The 20268-nt window shown below is 34.6% G+C and overlaps 1 protein-coding gene across 3 annotated transcripts in view; it reads right to left on the reverse strand.

Moving 5' to 3' along the window:
• The window catches only part of TOR1AIP1 (torsin 1A interacting protein 1), a 49032-nt gene that overhangs the window by 25568 nt on the left and 3196 nt on the right, over nt 1–20268 (reverse strand). For 2 of the 3 annotated variants that reach the window (XM_077902095.1, XM_077902097.1), the window contains exons 3-7: nt 15053–15112; nt 14108–14152; nt 4832–4873; nt 3909–3995; nt 1090–1140 (exon numbers count right to left, since the gene is read on the reverse strand). In XM_077902095.1, coding sequence (XP_077758221.1) covers nt 1090–1140; nt 3909–3995; nt 4832–4873; nt 14108–14152; nt 15053–15112 — 285 coding nt within the window. The remainder of the gene's footprint in view (nt 1–1089; nt 1141–3908; nt 3996–4831; nt 4874–14107; nt 14153–15052; nt 15113–20268) is intronic. The other variant, XM_077902096.1, reaches the window with a different exon arrangement.

Here is a 20268-nt window from a genome sequence, read left to right on the forward strand (position 1 = left end):
GTAAGATTTTTATATACCTATTACCTAGCTTACCTTACTTAACTTTTTACTGTACCTTGGTTTATTATTTATTTATCCAACCTTCCAAGCTTTTTTTTTTTTTTTTTTTTAAGATTTTATTTATTTATTTGAGAGAGAGACAGAGATAGTGACAGAGAGCACAAGCCAGAGTGCACAAGTGGGGAGGAGGGGAAAAAGCAGGCTCCCCACTGAGCAGGGAGCCTGATGTGGGGCTCCATCTCAGGACCCTAGGATCATGACCTGAGCCCAAGGCAGATGCTTACCCTACTGAGCCACCCAGGTACCTCCAATCTTCCAAACTTTTGTATTAGAGCTCAAATCATACTATATATAAAATTTTATATCCTTATTAGAATATGTCCATGTAAATAGGCTCAAACTACATTAAATTAAACTAAAAACATTAACAAATTTATATGGGAAGCAAGGGACATTCAACAAGTCATGGAATGCAGATTCTTTTTTATTTTTATTTTTTAAAGATTTTATTTATTTATTCATGAGAAACAGAGAGAGAGAGAGAGAGAGAGAGAGAGAGAGAGAAGCAGAGACACAGACAAAGGGAGAAGCAGGCTCTACGCAGGCAGCCAAACGTGGGACTCAATCCCGGGTCTCCAGGATCACCCTGGGCTGAAGGCAGTGCTAAACCACTGAGCCACCCGGGCTGCCCAGATTCTTGTTTTTTAAATTCAAATTCAAGCTTGGGTACAGGGATGAAGCAAATTCAAGATGCTGGATGAGTTTTATTCACTATACCTCTTTTTCAACACTTCATGTTAAATAGGAAAACAGAATCTTGAAAAAATAAAAAATTTGGGGATCCCTGGGTGGCGCAGCGGTTTAGTGCCCGCCTTTGGCCCAGGGCGCAATCCTGGAGACCTGGGATCGAGTCCCACGTTGGGCTCCCGGTGCATGGAGCCTGCTTCTCCCTCTGCCTACGTCTCTGCCTCTCTCTCTCTCTCTGTGTGACTGTCATTCATTCATTCATTCATTAATAAACAAACAAATAAATAAATAATTTGACCACACACACAGACTTTTAAGAGTTTAAGACATGGTTTTACTTACTTTGTGATGACTGCCAAGATTCTGGATATTGACTTAATCTGGTGGTTTGATCTAAAAAAACAACAAAAATAGACATAGCACACTATAAAGTATATTATACTTTTAAAATGCATTATTTTTATAAGAGAACAATGTGTAATCAAAAGAGCAAAAGTATTCCATAAAACTCCAGGGAATTCAACACTTGGGGGGCACAATTTATTTTTAAAAAGTTTCTAAAGAGTTATGTTGTACCTAAAAAATTAACTACTTAATTATCTCTTTTCCCTAATGACTTTCTAAAGAAAAAAATGTAAGACAGAACATAGCATGAGGTAAGGGAGATAATAAAAGCTTTGAGTTGGGGAACATTTTTAAAGTTCATAATGGATCTTCTTGAAATCTTTAATATCCATTTGCCTCAAACTTTCCCTGTAAGTGGTCAATACATTATATATTTTAGTCTACTCTTCTTTAAAAACTTGTTTTCATATAAAAATGGAAATCATAACTAAATCTGTTCAAAAGTGATCAGATTGTTACCTTGGAAGCAGAAGGATTTGACACATTCAGGGGTGGTAGCTAAATATTTTTGTTACCATATTCCTATTTCTAAAAAAATTTGAACATCCATCTCTAAAACGTATTATATACATGTACTACTGAAATATATTAACTGATGTGTTGCATTTATTATAAAACAAAAATAGACATCTTAAGTGGATGAAATAAAATATAGATATACATGAAATTCTAATATTTTCTAATATTTTCTTCCTGCATTGCAATGGATTTTTTGTTTTGTTTTGTTTTTATTTAAATTCCAGTTAGTCAACATACAGTACAATATTAGTTTCGGGGGTAGAATTAAGGTACTCAGTACTTCCATACAATCCCAAGTGTTCATCACAGCAAGTATACCCCTTAATCCCCATCACCTGTTTCACTCATTCCCACCCCCCCTTGCAACTAGCACTTTGTTCTCTATAGTTAAGAGTCTGTTTCTTGGTTTGCGTCTCTCTCTCTTTCTCTCTCTCTTTTTTTCCCTTTTACTTGTTTCTTCTTGTACCTCTTCACTGATAATTAGTCCAGAAAATAATCTAGGAAGATTTATATTCTTCTTAACATGCTCCTCTTTTTGTTCTTTAGAGTCTTCTTCTGCATGCAGGTGTTAAATTCTTCTTCACTAAGAATTTAACAGAATTTTAGGGGCGCCTGGGTTGCTTAGTGGTTGAGCATCTGCCTTCAGCTCAGGTCGTGATCCCAGGGTCCTGGGATTGAGTCCTGCATCAGGCTCCTTGCAGGGAGCTTCCTTCTCCCTCTGCCTATGTCTCTGCCTCTCTCTGTATCTCTCACGGATAAATAAATAAAATCTTTTAAAAAAGAAAATTTATTAGAATTCTAAAGGGATCACAGAACCTGTGGTTTATGTAGTTTCAAAGAGCTATAAGCTGGTAGCAATGGCATTAAACTATTGGCCATATGAATGGCTTAATCAGTCTCTCATTTTTAGAGCTTTGTGTATACATATACCAAAACTAATAAGAACACTTAATTTAAGTGTTTTCTACATGACAGGTACTTTCTAGGTGCTTGCACATGTGAATTAATTTAACCTCTTAAGAACCCAAATGAGGAAACTGAGGAACACCGAGGTTAAGTAATGGCCTGAAGGCACAAACCTAGTAGTAGAGGAGTGAAACCCAGCAATTTTGGCTCAAGAGCCCATGTTCTTAACCACTATGCTAAAATGGTGCATATCTTCTTTGGGATTTCTGTATCAAGAAAGAATGGGGGAAAATGAGGAAGGGTGCGAAATATAAAGAATACTAAATGCCCATAAACCAGCTTTGAGCTTATTTTTAAAATGGAATGATGAAGTAAAACAGGAATTATGGAAATTCTCAAAAAGTGGTGAGGCTAAAGTGGAGAATTACTCTTTCATAGGACTAAAATTTAAAATTATTCATAATTGACAGAGTTTACAAATTGGTTCAGCATCCTCTTAAGCCTCAATTGGTATTTTTTTTTCTCTTCAGTCAACTCTTCCCTTTAATAAAACACAGATTCACATGAATAATCAAATGGTTATTACTAATCTGGGGTTAATCTGGACAATCCAAGGGTAAAAGCAATTATCTAGGTATATAAAAACTTCCTAAAAGCTAACTAACATTCCTAATAGTGTAATGAGTATAACTGCCAATGAGATCAGTTTCTCTAAGATTTTTAAATTTTTAAAAAAGATTTTATTTGAGAGAGAAAGAGTGAGCGTGCATATATGCATGTACATCAGTACACAAGGAGGGGGACAGGCAGAGGGAGAGGGACAAGTAGACTTTTTACTAAGGAAGGAACCCAACATGGGGCTCAATTCCAGGACCCTGGGATCATGACCTGAGCTAAAGTCAGACGCTTAACTGACTGAGCCACGCAGGTGCCCCTCTCTATAATTTTTTTTTAAGAACTACAAATAACTCTCTTCTTTTAAGCCCCCAAAATATCTTATATTCCATACATAATCAAAGTAGGCTAAAGAGTGACTTGTTTAGATATTACATGGCATTACAGTACTAATCGGATGCACATATGGAATCAATAATTTTAATAAATATTTAAAAAGTATACAGCTTTTTAAAAAGTCGTTATAAGGAAAATACTTTGCAGTATTTTATTTTATATTTATTTATTTATTTATTTATTTATTTATTTATTTATTTATTTATTTATTTATTTTTACTTTGCAGTATTTTAAAAAGCATATTCACAAAATACCTTTATATTTTAACCAAAAAGACAGCTCCTAAGATATAGTCATATGTAATATAAAGCAAAGTTACCTGCAGAATCAAGAGAATCCCCGGATCTGACCTTATTAGTAGTAATATCACTGTCAGAGCTGTCTTGATCATCCTGTTCAGTTTCTCCTAAAAAGAAGTAAATAAGACACTAGTATATAGTCCATTCTAATTCTCTGAAGATCTAGATTAAAAAACAAGTAATAAAACATTAAAATGAAGCCTCTCTAATTATCAGATATAGAATTGCTATTTATTATGTTTACTATTCTGGATCACAAATTTTCATATAAGCTAAAACTGAGCTTATTACTGTTCTCTGAAGCACATAATTCTATCTCAAGCAAATATTCAGAGTAGTATCTACAACATTATATCGAGGCTTTATTGTAGAGTTGAAGAGTAAACAAATGAGCGTTAAATAGCGGAAAAATTTTACCTTATGGAGGGAACTACATGTTGCATGTAAATTCAGACAAGACTAGTATATGCACACACATGTGCTTACATGTGTCCATCTGTGTTTTGGAAAGGAGGAGGTATACACACACCCATATATAAACATTTCAGTATGCAGGTCACCCTTAGATTATGGTGGGCTTTAAAAGGGACTAGATTTTATTGTGCTATTATTCATAGACTGATTATGAGAATTTGGAAAAAATGATTAATATCATAATCAAAGGCCAGAATACGCCAGAATTGTTTATTAGCTTTAACCAGTAACTAGTAACTCAGAAAAAAGATCCTTAAAATTCATAAAAAGGTTATCATCACTCACTCTATCCTATTTCACCTGCCCAATTATGAGTTCAGGCAGGCATGGATTTTTGTTTTTCTGAAGAAAAACACACTATTTTCTCCTCTCTCTGAAGTACCTGTCAAAATTGCTCATGTTAATTGGGAAAAAAAAAGATTTAGAATATTTTATTTTATTTTATTTAGAGTATTTTAAAAGAAAATACCTCCTTCAGAAAAATTGACCTTCTGTTGGACACTGGTGGCTTCTAGAAAAGAAAAGCAGACATATCATACATAATATCAAAAGCTAAGGCTCAACCATAAACAAAAGCATGTAATTTAGGAAAGTGAACATAAAGACAGACTAAGCTTTTTTTCCTATTAAACCTTAAGAAATATATATTATTTCCCTTTAGGTTATTTCAGAAATAAGTCTGACATAAACTAGAATCAGGAAGAGTTTATTCTTCCTTCAGCCACAGATTCCATTTGTACTCTAAAACATGACCTGTTCACTGAGGGGGGCAACGGGATGAGCACTCGGTGTTCTGCTATATGTTGGCAAATTGAACTCCAATTAATACATACATACATACATACATAAAATCTGACCTGTTTGCAGAAAACATTAAATTCTCTGTTAACAAATATTCCAGTCTCTATAGGTTTGCTGTATTCTCATTCTATTTGCTAGATTCCTACACTCAAAGTCAAAGTCAAACTTGCCTTAGTACTATTCTCTTAAAATTTTTTCATGAATATTTCCATTTGTACAAAAAGGTATCAATCCCTTTTTTGGAGTTTTCTAAGCATACAACTATTATTGTACTTCTCTTTTGTACAGCAGTTTACTTTCTTCATTCCTATAATTAATCCCATAGCACACACAAGATGTTTCCTTATTAAGAATCAATGGTTACCTCTTAAGTCATTATCTTAATATCTTAATAGTTAAGCCCTTGATATTTGCACACTGCTAGTTTAAAAAAAAAAAATCTTCATGTCTGCCATATGATTCCCATAACGTCACAAGGAATAGTCTCCTAGATAAGGCTCAGAGATACTAAGTGACTTTTCTAAGGGTACCAGAACAAGTGATAAAAAACAAAAAAAAAAAAGATTTGAACACAGCTTCTTCTAATTTCTAGTCTACTACTTATCTACTACTGCATAAGTGTTGTTTATAATGGCATATAGTCAGCAATGATAATTATTTTTTTTTTTGATTGGAGCAATTTAAGATTCACAGCAAAATTGAGAAGGTAGATTTATGGTCCCTGCCTCACACATGCATAGCCTCCATTATCAACATCCCCACCAGAGTGGTAGATTTGTTGGACAGTGGTATCACTGATGGACCTATATTTACACATTATCACTCAAAAACACTAATTTATATTATAGCTCACTCTTGGTGTTGCACATTCTGTGGGCTTAGACAAATGTATAATGACATGTATCCATGGTATCATATTTTCATGTTCTAAAAATCCTCTGTGCTCTATCTTATTCATCCTTTCCCTGTCACTACCACCACCCTCAAACCCTTGACGACCATTAATCTTTTTACTGTCTCAATAGTTTTGCCTTTTCCAGAATGCCATATATGTTCCTGAATGTCTTTTTGTGGCTTGATCATTTCTTTTCAGCATTGAATAATACTCCATTGTCTGGAGGTGCTAGTTTTATCCAGTCACCTACTGAAATTCATTTTGGTTGCTTTCAAGTTTTGGCAATTATGAATAAAGCTGCTATAAACGTGTTTGCAGCTTTTTGTGTGAACATTAAATTTTCAACTCCTTTGGGTAAATATTAAGCAGTGTAATTGCTGGATTGTATGGTAAGAATGTGCTTAGTTTTGTACAAAATCATCCAACTGTTGTCAATGTGTTTGTACCATTTTATATTACAACTAGCAATGAATGAGTTCCTGTTATTCTACATTCTTGTTAGCATTTGGTGCTACCATTTTTCTGGATTTTGGCTATTCTAATAGGTGTTTAGTGGTATCTTGTTTTAAACTGCTCTTCCCTGATGATGTATAATGTAGAACATCTGTCATATGTTTATTTGCCATCTGTGTATCTGTTGTTGAGGTGTCTGTTAAGCCTTTGGTTCATTTTCAAATCAGATTTTATCATTGAATTCTAAGAGTTCTTTGTATATTTTGGATAATTGTCCTTTATTTGCTCTGTCTGTGGCTCGTATTATTCTCTCATCATTGTCTTTTGCAGAGCAGAAGTTTATAACTTCAATGAAGTTCAGCTTACCAATTCTTTCACGGGTTGTGCTTTGTTTATATCTAAAGAGGTATCACCATACCCAAAGTCCTTTAGGTTTTCTCCCATTATCTTCCCGGAGTTTCCTAATTTTTAAAAAATTTATATTTAGGTCTGTGATACATTTTGAGTTAATTTTTGTAAAGGGTTGAAGATCTGTCTCTAGATTCACTTGTTGCATGTAGATCCACTTGTTCTAGTGCCATTTAAGACTATTTTTGCCTCCATTGTATTGCCTTTGCTCCTTTGTCAAGTATCAGTTGACCACACATGGGTCTATTTATGGGTTCTGTATTATATTCTATTGATCAATTGGTCTATTCTTTTACCCATACCACACTATCTCAATTACTGGAGCTTTATAGTAAGTCTTGAGGTTGAACCCTCCTACTTTGTTCTTCAATACTGTGTTGGCTATTCTGGGTCTTTCAATTCTCTATATAAACTTAAATTTTTCACTATCCACAAGATAAGTTATTGGGATCTTGATTGGAAATGCACTGTATCTATACATTAAGTTGACAAGAACTGACATCTTGACAACAATCTTCATATCCATTAATGTGGAATAGCTCTCCATTTTTTTTTTTTTTTTAGTAAATTGTTTTACTTCATCAGTTTTGTAGTTTTTCTTATATACATCTTGTACATATCTTCTTAGATTCATACTTAAGTATTTTACTCCCAGGGCAGGGGATGCTTTGTAAATTGTATTGTTTTTAATTTCAAAATTTTCTTGTTCATTGCTATTATGTAGGACAGTGATTAGCTTTGGTATATTAACCTTGCATCCTTTGATCTTGCTATAATTGTTAGTTTCTATTTTTTGTCCATTCTGTTCGATTTTCTACATTGATAATCATGTTGATAATCATGTTACCAGTGAAAAATGACAGTTTTATTTCTTCCTTCCCAACCTGTATACCTTTGGTTTCCTTTTGTCTTAACTGCATTAGTTAGAATTTCCTGCACAATGTTGATAAGGAGTGGTAAGCAGGGACTTCTAAGCCTAAATATGCATTTAGGTTCCTTCAGATCTTTTCATGGCTTGATAGCTTATTTCTTTTTAGCACTGATACTAATACAGAAGCTTCCAGTTTCTCACCATTATGTTAGGTGTAAGATTTTTTGTAGCATTTTAAAGTTAAGGATGATCCCCTCAAAAAAAAAAAAAAGGATGATCCCCTCTATTCCTAGTATACTGAGAGCTTTTATCATGAATGGGAGTTGGATTCTATCAATGCTTTTTCTGCATCTATCAATATGATCATGTGAGTTTTCTTTTTTAGTCTGTTGATGTGATAAATTTTCAAATGTTGAACCAGCTTTGCATACTAGGGACAAATCCTACTTGGCTGTAGTGTGTGTTTTAAGATTTTTTTTTTTTTAATTCAAGTAATCTCTAAACCCAATTTGGAGCTAGAATTCACAACCTCCAGATTAAGGGTTGCATGCTCTACTGACTGAACCAGCCAGGTGCCCCTAATTTGGATTCATTTTGCTAATATCTTGTGGAAGATCATTCCCGCTGTGTTCATGAGATATTGATCTGTAGTTTTGTTTTCTTGTATTTGTCTGCTTTAGGTATTAGGGGAATGCTGGCCTCACAGAATGAGTTAGGAACTATTTACTCTGCTTCTATCTGTAGTAATTTGTGTCTTTTTTAGTTTCTTTTTTCCTTAGTCAGCCTGGCTAAAGGCTTTATCCTTTGAAAGATAATTTTGCAAAATAGAGAATCCCAGCTTTTATTCTCTCAACATTTAAAATAATTTACTCCATCTCTTCTTGCTTATATGGTTTCTAAAGAGAAGATGAATGTAATTCTTATCTTTGTTCCTTTATAGGTAAGGTGTTTTCTCCCTCTAGCTTCTTTTAGGTTTTCTTTATCTCTGATTTTCTGTAGTTTGAAAAGGGTAAATACTAAGGTGGGTTTTTGTGGTTGTTTTTGCATTTATTCTGCTTGGTGTTTTCTGAGCTTCCTGAATCTGTGATTTGGTGTGAACATTAACTTGGGGGAACTCTTAGTCATTATTGTTTCACATATTTCTTCTATTCTCTTTCTTCTCCTGGCACTCCCAATTTAAGTGTATGTCACACATTTTATAGTGGTATACTTGGATGTTGTTTTTTTCAGTCCTAGTTTCCTCTGCGTTTTGGTTGAGAATTCTACTTTTTACAATTAAGATATAATGGACACATAATATTGTGTAAGTGTGTATATTACATGTTGACTTGATACATTTATATACCATCTTTACCACAACAGCATTAGAGTTAACATCTCTATCACATATTAGCATTTATTTTAATATTCTATCAGTATGCCCCCTAGCACAGAAATTTTTTTCTCAGCCATGTCCAATCTAGTATGTCAGTGGTTTGTTTTTATTTTTTTTTTTAATCTTTATCTCTACTATTTGATTCTTAGGATTTCTATTTGTTTACATTGTCAATCTGTGTATGCTGTCTAGGGGAGGGAAAGGGCTCCACAGTCCTGTAATTCTTTCAATGTGTTTACGTCTCTGAACTGTGAACTTCACAAGTGGTTTTCAATATTTTTCTTTCCTCCTTAGGTGAGACAGGTTGTCTAGAGTGGCATGGAGTAGGGTATTTTCCTTCTCCCAAGTCAGTTGGGCTCTGATGATAATTCAGTAGGTCAGGCTCTGGTTAACTAGACTACCCTGAAGGCAAGCCTTGTTAAGAACAGAGTGCTCTGGCATATTTAAAAATGATTCCTTTCCCCCCTTCTCCTCTCCAAAGCATGATTTGGTCAAACTCCTAGAGGTAAATCTCACAGTACAGTAGAGACTCTGTGACAACTGGGTTCCCTAGGCATTTTTAACTCTAACTTCTCCGCACTGAGCATCCTGCAATTCATAAGTTACAGTTCAGGTTCTCCCACATAGAACTGGTTCCTGCAGAGGTCTCACTGAGCCTTTGCTCTTGGGAAGCCATGATAACCTGTATTTGTCTCTCTACTCTAGGAGGCAGGGGTTTGTCTTGTGTTCTCTCCTTTCTCACATATCCAAAAAGTTTTTGATGTGGACGGGAGGGAAACCAGAAATCTCAATAATTTTTAAAATAAATTGATGAAGAAAAGGAAGAAGGCTGAACTCTTCTGAGGTTCCAATAATTTCTAAGTATAACTCATTTAAAACAGCAGCTTTGCTAAAGTTACATTTATAGTGGGCATTACATTTTATATAATTTAAAAGTTACTTGGTATACCAAAATTTAAAGCTGAATTGATTTTAGAATCTGTATATTCCTTCATTGAGCTACCAGCAAAAAAATGAATAGTGCAGTTATCTCTCCCTTTTAGACCCTAATTTATTTCCGGATACTTTTTAAACTCCAGGTCAATTTGTTCAGAGACAATTCATCTAATAATTAATCCCTCATATACAAGTTGCTTAAAGTTCAGTTTCCTCTGTTTATGTATGTGTTATCTAATTAGCTTGGGGGAGAATTTAAGAATTATTTTTTTCATCAAGTTACACAAGGGAGCTCCCCATTTATTTTTTATACACTTATTAAGTATTCAATAAATCATGGATTTTATCTATTTTTGAACACTTTTAAAAACTTTGATTCTAATCTTTAAAGGTCCTTTCTTTAGAGTTTTATGTTTCTAACAATATTTATCAATATATTCAAGACAAGAATAATGTGAAACAAAAAAAAAAAAGAATAATGTGAAACAAGGTTTGATAGTATCACTAATATCATTGTGCTTCATTCATAATACAATGATATCTTATGGATTGGATGTTCTAAATAAAAATAAATCCCATAGGATTATTTGATTTGATGATAACCATCATCATGTCAGTCTACCCATTGTCTTGCCTATATTCACATTTTTTTAAACATGGTTTTCATTTTAGGTCAAGAATTCCAACTCTACTATTAGAATGTCATCCTAAAGTCATTTAGCATAAGATATCTCAGAGTTAGAGATAGCTAATTAGAGACTGTTGACTCTAATGCAAAGGAGTTTCTCATATTATACAAACTCTGAAGATGTCTATTACAAGACATTTACAAGTATTTGCAAATCTCTTTCCCCATTCTGCTTGGTACTCATTCTTCAAAACTCAAGTCAAATGCCATTTCCTCCATGAAACCTTCCCAACCTCTCCTGCAGAGTAGGGCACTTCTCCAGGCTATCACATACACATACCACCATTTTAACACAACATTACAATAATTTTTCTAACTTTTCTATTAGATCATGTGCTGTAAGAGCTAGAAAAAAAATGTTATGGATCTTTATGGTTCTAAGCATTTAGGACAGTCACTGATTTCATATATATATATGTATAGTTGATGTATATACATAAAGTTGTTAAAAATAAAGGTGTATCTATCTAACAAACGAATAGATTTTGCTATCACAGAATAAAAACTCTTAAGTTAGGGCTTTTGTTAATATTTCTCATACCATGACAACATTACTTAACAACTCAAGAAAATAGTATGGAATCAGTGTTTAGTAATTAGGTTTCATGCAAGGTTTTAAACATTCCATTCTCATCCTTTTAACCTAAGCTGCAAAGAATATATATTTAAATACAATCTGATGATGAATCAGCAGCATCTAGGATGATATGAAAGTTTTAATTTCACTTCCCTCTTTTGTATTCATCTTCCTTTATATCCTTTAAATTAAACTCCTTGGCTTCTATATGTAGATGGCTAAAACACTTATTTTTTTTTAAGGTATTATTATTCCCTATGCTCATACAGAAGCTTTAGGAAATTAAACTTTTGTTTGGAGCAGTAAATCTTTAATTAAAAAAATTAAAATATTATAAAAGTTGTGGCAAAGCAGGGAGAATAGGCTGGGTAAGATGTACTTAGAGTACATCTGCCCAAGGCTGGGGATGTCCTGGTTAAGAGGGGTAGAGCCTGGGCCTCAGGCTGGCAGCTTCACCATCCAGGGTCCTCAGGACTCACCAAGCCCCTGCACTGGTGTCCCCCAGATTCACTGTGAGAACATGGCATCAATCAGTCCAGACATACTGGCCGCTGACTTTACCTATTACCTGGTTCACAAAAGGATGCCATTCCAACAGGATCACAAGAGCTCCAAGAAAGCCGTGTTCATGGCCAAGACCAAAGAGGTCACTCTCAACCAGCTGTTGCTGATGGAGCTATAGACCATCAGCCCCCTGGTCTTAGGTGACATGAGCTGCCTGTGGTACTATGTAGAGCTGCCTAGAGTGGTATGGCAGGCTCCAGTGTTGACTAGCAGATCAGCCAGGTGCAAGCAGTGCTGCAGGCCCAGCAGGCCTAGAGTCTTTCCCACCCCATTTCCAAATAAAGTGGGTCCAAGAGGAATAAAAAGAATATAAAAGCTGTTGCACTTAGTAGACAGATGGCAATAATTAAAGGAGCTGCTGAGGAGGTACTACTTTCCCAATAATCTCAACCAATTAGGAAAAGGTACTTTCAGAAGTCCTATGCATTTGCTGTAAGAACAGATCACCTACAACTATCTCTTCTGGTGAAACAAACCACTAAGTGTACCCCTTTCTTTTGCTTGGCCACAGTTTTTAAGGAAAATACAAAGTTCCAGGTCTCTAATACAAATTATTAGAGAATTTCTATTCCTAGAGACTTAGTGAATGTGTTGGTGTGAGAAGTGAAGGATATTCAAAGAAATAAAACTTTGCTTATTTTGTGTTTTGCCTATTGACAAATATAGGAAGATTTCATAAGTGAGGCTCTCATGCTTTCTCAGAGAAGATGAGAGAATATAAGAGTCGTTATGTCTCCATGACAGTCTCCAGGGACAGTCTTCTTGTGCTATCCATACAGGTACAAGATGTGTGTGTATATGTATGTGTGTGTGTGTGTGTGTGTGTGTGTGTGTATATATATGTATATATGGAGTGCTACAATAAATCTATGTCCAGGCAAGTATGTAACTCTCTAAAATTTACTCTTAAAACAAACAAATGACACTTTGGGTGATTTGCTGTCTTTATTTCTGCCACCGTTATAAACCAGGGAGTGGTAAACTTTTTCCATAAAGGGTCAAATAGTAAATATTTGAGGCTTTGCAAGCCACATGGGGTCTCTTTTCTTAGTTCATGGGCTATACAAAAACAGGATTGCAGGGTCAGATTTTACTCAGAGGCTGATCCCCTGTATAGACACCTTTAGGATTATTAAATGCCAATCATGCTTTTGAGGACAGAGTCAGAATGGGGCAGCAGGAAGGAGAGTATAAAGAACAGCTGGAGATTATTAGCAGTATTCAAGCTCATGAATAGCCATTTTTAATACTCTAATAGGTACTAACATTACTATGAAAAAGAATCAGAGGATGCCATTTTCTATTAACCCTGTAGAATTTTTTTTTAAACCGGAAAGCAGTTTTTAAAAAGTTAGTTCTTATTATAAAGTACTTATAATTTCTAAACCTAGCATAGAAAGGAAAAAGTGCTAGATTATTTCAGCTCCAACTTCTCTTCCAATTAAGATACTATCACTTAAAAATTTTTGAAGTTTTTAAATAGAGAACTTGAAAAATTCTGGTGGCTATGAGTTACACATGAGTTGCGTGCTGTAAGGATCATTTTCAGTACCCAGACACTAAATCCTGAAGTCTCTAAGAAACAGCCTGAACTTAAATGAAAGATGAATTTCAAAGAAGTTGCAATTCATTATTTAAAAAAAAAGGAAGCTTCCTTCCTTTTGAGTCATCTCTAAATATAGAAAAATACTGTAACTTAAAACCAAGTCCAACCACAATCAATGTAGGTTCACTTAAAGCCATGGATCTCGGTATCTCACATCCAACATGAGGCAAACACTGGAAACCATTTAAACCAGTTCAACAAATGTGGCAAAGGACACTGAACTTCCTAAGAAAAACATCTCGAATTCACTTTCTAAATTAAGAAAAAATGTGAATGTATAAGCTGATATCCCCTTTCCTCTCAGGAGTGTGAATTTAAAAAGTCTAATAAAAATTAAAATGCATTTGTTATTACATATACATATGTAAGTTTAAATAATATAACAAAAGACATAATTTCAGATAGAATAAAAAGCAGGGTGATTAAGAAAGATCATGGCCATAGGGACAGTGTCCCACAAGCTGAGATAATGAACATAATATTCTCAAGCCCATGACAGAATGTGTACATTCTTGTATTCTGATAATCAAAATCCTCAAAAAGAACCTAAATGAATTAGAGAGAAACAAACCTAATTCACTCATCTTAGTATTTCCATTTGTTTTGTATGCCGAATCTGCAAGAGAGATAGCAAGAAAATGATTAGAGCTTAAAAGGAAATGCATTCATATGGTTTACCACAGGTTCTTCATCAAAACCTTAACAGATCTTTATCATTATAATACTTAAAAGAACAGTTATCCATTAAAAAAAAAAAAAAACCCATTCTAATTCTTTCTTGAAGGAAAGGACTGAGTAGAAATCTAATGTGAAGATAAATAAGGTTCTTTTTCAGTTCCATGATAAAGCACCCTTATGGGCTAATATACCTGAAAATGAAGCAGAAGTAGATTGCTTGGAATAATTTTACTAGTTTTCATTCATAGTCACAAAATCAACTTAAGAGCAACATTTTTTAGAAGTTGTAGTCAAAAAGAAATGTAAATGATTTTGATCAATTTTATAGCCCTGAGCTATAAAGCCTCAGGGATTTTTTTAGTAGCATTATGCTGGGAAGAGTAAAAAGTCCCTGATCCTAGTTTTAAATCATCATGCTAACAAAAGGAATCATAGCAACATATAAGAACAACCTCTTGAAAAGAATGAAGAAGCCCTTTATACACGTATATGGAAAGATGTGTTAGTATGTTAAGTAAAAATAGAAACAGACAACAGGAAGGTGCAGAAAAGAGTGTTTATTGAGCTAACATTTGTGTTAAAAAGAAAGGAAAATATCATTTATACATGAATTTCCTTGTATCGCCATAGAATAGCTCTAAAAAATACCTAAGAAATTGAAAACATTGGTTGCCTCTGATGAGGACACTGAGTGGGTAAAGGATAAAGGGGCCAGGGAGACTTTCACTGCATTTTTATAACTTAAAAATTTTGAACCATATGAGTACATGTACTAACCTATTTAAAAATAGAATATATTTATGAGACAATTAAACCAATAGACAAAACAATCTCTTACCAGATCTTGGACTTCTTAGAGGGGGTCTACACAGGCTGATTACAGGATCTTCACTCACCACTAATATAGGAAAAGAAAACATTTTTAAAAATATGAAATGTCAAACATACTAAATTATACAATCATCTATTTATCCAACAAAGATTTTTTCTGAGCCTTTCATTATGTTAAGTATGGGAATATAACAGTGCCACAAAAAAATTTATGAACATGGTGGAAAAATATGCAGTTTTCTCTAACAGACAATATTTATATAAAAAGAAAAGAATGCCAAATAAAACTTTTCTGAATTTCCCAATTAAGAACCAAAACTTGCACTGTAGCACCAACTCAATTATTTATTCCATTTGGGGCTTACTCTCACTACAGATTATTCCTGGCATATTTTAATTTGGGGGGTAATTTCCTGAGAGTTAATATAGTCCCTCCAACTATTTAATCTTGTATGTACTCAAGAAATGCAAACTCTAATTTTATTTTATTTTTTTTATTTTTATTTTTTTCAAACTCTAATTTTAAATAAAATGTTAACATTAGCCAAGATTTATTTTAGACTGTCTATGGTTCAATGGCACAGGGTTAATGGGGAAGCCAATACCGTTATATAAAATGTTAACCTAGTAAACCAAGGTGTGTTTTCTCAAAGAGCTTCAAACAACATAAAGTCCAATATATATTTAAATTTGGATTATGTTTATTTCATTTGTCTCTATAAAAAAATCTTCTGTTTGCCTCTGTATAACTGTGAAAACCATTCTGAACTGGCTATCACTGGTCCCCTCCATTACATAAGCAGTCTTATGTTCGTTTTTATAAAACTGTCTTAACCCCATGTCCCCTTTAAAGTATCTAGGTGAGAAAGTTTGAAGGGCCAGCCACTCATTTATTCAAAAAATACTTACTGAGCATGTTTCTATGCATCTTAAAAGAGATGTAGAAAAGCAATTAAATTGATTTTATGTAGCTCAAAAAAAGCAGAAGACCAACAAGAGAAAGTTATAGCAAAGTAGATTTTAGTTCATTAAATAATTTTTAAAAATTTTATTTAAATTCAATTTGCCAACATATACATAACACCCAATGCTCATCTCATCATGTGCCCTCCTTAATGCCTGGAGCAAATAAATTATTGTTGTTATCTCCAAAATAGAACAGATAGCGAGGGAATGATTTCCATTTCACTGAAAATGTCAAGCACTATAATGAATGGCTAACAAAAGGACACCCTGCACTGATGGAAACTTTGAGTAGATGACTTCCCTAAATCTTTCAGCTCTAAGATTTTACAAAATATCTTAGTTGCTAGTGTTTCATGCATCAGGTATTTAGAACTTATAGAAATAGCTTTAAAAATAAATCTTGTACGTGTTCATAATTCCATCATTTCAACTGTCCTTGTTTCCTCTTCTGTATTCCCACCCTTTTTCAGGTTCAGTTAAAACCTAAAGCTCAACTTAATCTATACACACCAATTACAATTTCAGTTCCATCTTTTAAGAAGCATTTTCTATATGCACCATGATGTACATAGCCTTATATTAGATACTTGAAGGAGACAGAGTACCAAACAGAGGTATTAAAGAATAAAATAGCAAGCACCCTTATTTTGTAGCAATCTTCGTCCCTTGTCTGCTTTTGCTCACCACTGCAACCCTAGCATCTAGCATGGGGACTGGCATAAAGTAGGTGCTCAATAAATATCTGGAGAATGAATGAATGCTCCAAAGAATCAAATGTTCAGCAGCCAAAGAGTCAAATGTTTGTGACAAAATAGTAGGCATTCAAAAATATTTATCTATGATTACTTACATAGATACCACATCTGTTAGAACAAAAATATTTCTTTAACTTAAGGAGAAGTGAATGAAATTCTCCTAATGTAATTTCATATTATAAAATTAGCTTCATGATTTCCAGAAAGGAATGAATCTGATCACAGAACAGTTATGTAAATATACATGGACTGAACTGAATGAACAACCCAAAGGCTATTTTAATGTGAAAATATTTCAATTTTGGAACTTTGAACAAACTTTGAACAAGAGTTCAAACTGTATCCCTCTTCTAAACTAATATAATCAACATTTACCATGACTTATAAAAACAGGAGGACAAATGATATAGTTGTCTTTACTAGGTTGTAAAGACACCTTGTTTTACAAGGTGGCCCCTTGGTTTAAGTCTTTATTCTTTTTTAAGATTCATTTATTTATTTTAGAGAGAGAGAGAGAGCGCGCGCGCACATACATACAAGTGAGGGAAGGGGCAGAGAGAGAATCTTCAAGCAGACTCCCTGATGAGGAGGGAGCCCTACTCAGGGCTTGATCTCATTACCCAAGAGTCATCCAAGCTGAAACCAGGAGTTGGATGGTTAACCGACTGAACTACCTACACGTCCTGCTCTAGGGTGTTATTCTTTTTTTTTTTTTTTTGTATATTTTTTTATTGGAGTTCAATTTGCCAACATATAGCATAATACCCAGTGCTCATCCTGTCAAATGCCCCCCTCAGTGCCCAGTCACCCAGTCACCCCAACCCCCCACCTACTTCCCCTTCCACTACCCCTTGTTCGTTTCCCAGAGTTAGGAGTCTCTCATGTTCTGTCACCCTCTCTGATATTTCCCACTCATTTTATCTCCTTAAGGAGTTATTCTTAAGAGCATCTTTGGACAAATTTCTCTCAGACCAATCAATGATCCTCTATATAATTATAGCAGTACTTTGAACACCACAGTTAAACTGAAAGTCTATGATTCTGTAAAGAGGAAGGGCCTATACCTAAACTTGTACTTAAAGCAGTCCGCCATCAAAGACTGACTCCTGGGTGCCTGGGTGGCTTGGCTGGTTGAACATCTGACTCTTGATTTTAGCTTGGGTCATGATCCTGGGATCGAGCCCTTCGTCAGGCTCCCCACTCAGCAGGGAGTCTGCTTGTCCCTCTCCCTCTGCCCCTCCCCCTTCTCTCTCTATAAATAAAGAAATAAAATCTTTTAAAAATACTCCATTATCATAATTCCTCTGCTAGACAGACATTACAAGCATTTATTCAATAATTTCTTTAACTCTTTCTCCTTTATTAAATGGCATGAGATGGGAGCATGCCAAGTACTAGATACAACATAATATTTTAAAACACTGAGTTCTTGGTATCCCAAATCTCTCAAAGACGCACCTATCCTTATTTCTAGTTCACAGGGAACTACTGATATATTCCAGATAATTTATGCATGGTTTTCATCAATCTACATTGGGTAATGTTTTGTCTTTTCCATTTCCAATTATAACGTAAGTTTCTTGAGAAAAAGAAATGCTTTAATCAAAATTTGATTAACTTCACATTTCTTGTAATGTCCCATGAGGAGGGGAAAAAACCCTCACACCTGTATGTTTTCCTGTGTACAGTGATTTTGCATACACTGTATCATTTCTGCAGTGGCATTTTGGGTTAGGCAGGAGAAATCATATAAAGGCCTGAGGCTCAAGGTAGCTGGGTAACTCAACCAAAGTTCAGTGCTCTTTGCACAATATTATGTCCCCGTGTACCTCATTAGCAATTCTTTTTTTTTTTTTTTATATTTTATTTTTTTTTAATTTTTATTTATTTATGATAGTCATACAGAGAGAGAGAGAGAGAGAGAGAGGCAGAGACACAGGCAGAGGGAGAAGCAGGCTCCATGCACTGGGAGCCTGATGTGGGATTCGATCCCGGGTCTCCAGGATCGCGCCCTGGGCCAAAGGCAGGCGCTAAACCGCTGCGCCACCCAGGGATCCCCTCATTAGCAATTCTTAAATGTGAACCTCAAAAGAATGCTGAAGATATATATCATACTTTTATAACAGTCTACAGGCTGGCTCTCAACAATCTTTATGTCAACTTACTTAACACCATAATTTTTATATATGTTTACTCTATATTTTAAAGAAGAAAAGTTTGCTTCTCTAGGTATAAGAGCTATGTAATTAAATCTACTATAAATAAAAATCTCAAGAATATGGTTTTTCTAAATGGCTGGAAAAATCTAATTTCAGTATTTATTACTCAAAGCACTTTTCTAAGAGAGTTTATAATCTTAACACAGTAACACAGGCATTAAATATAAAGGGTGTATTTATTTGGAATTAAACTTGAATCTTATAAATTGAGAACAGGTCAAGTTATAAAGCATAATCTTATTTTTAAAGATTTATTTGAGAGAGAAAGAGAGAGCACATGCACAGGAAGATAAGCAAAGAGAGATTCTCAAGCAGATACCACACTGAGTGGAGAACCCAATGCAGGGGTCGGTCCTAGGACCCTGAGATCATGACCTGAACAGTCTGATGCTAAACTGACTGAACTACCCAGGTGCCCCAAAGCATAATCTTATCAGAAGCAATGGATAAGGAAACAAGTCAAGATATGAGTTAAAAAAAAAAAACAAAACAGTTAGCAATAGTCAGTTTCATAGCTACCATTATTTATGGTTGTGGGACTTCCCTAGCATCAAAAAAAAAAAAGCAATTTGAAAATAAAGGAATGGATGCCTTGGTGGCTCAGTGGCTGGTTGAGCATCTGCGTGTGGTCCCAGTCTCGGGATCAAGTCCCACACTGGGCTCCTTGTGAGGAGTCTGCTTCTCCCTCTGCCTGTATCTCTGCCTCTTTCTGTGTATCTCTCATGAATAAATAAATGAAATCATAAATAAATGAGTTAATGGAACTGAAAACCAAAGGATAATAAGCATTAATAACTGAACTAAATCCTTTCTACTTTTCAAAATAGTTTAAACAATTTTAAAATGCAAGTAACTATCAATGTAGCCTACTTCTCTGTTACATTGATACTTAGATATGAATATTTTTACACTTTAACATCTCTGAAATTGGGATGCATCATACCATCTATGGCATATTACAGTTTAATTGGCAGCATTTCTTCCTTCTAGGTGTTATGTAAAACAATAATGGTGGATCTTACAACTGATGACATTTCAGATCTCATGAAACATTGACCATATCATCTCATGATTTGACTTTCCAGGTTACTTAATCCATTTTATTTTATTTTTAAGTAGGCACCATGACCCTGAGATCAAGAGTCTCATGCTGAGCCAGCCAGGCACCCCCCACTTAATCCATTTTAAATAGAAGGTAATGTGGCATGTTCATGTACACCACACTAATGAACTTCACTGAGTAGCTAATTATTATACAGGATAATGACAATGAGGTACTTGGG

The sequence above is a fragment of the Canis aureus genome, chromosome 6 (genome assembly GCF_053574225.1).
Source record: "Canis aureus isolate CA01 chromosome 6, VMU_Caureus_v.1.0, whole genome shotgun sequence".
Taxonomy (NCBI): Eukaryota; Metazoa; Chordata; class Mammalia; order Carnivora; family Canidae; genus Canis; species Canis aureus.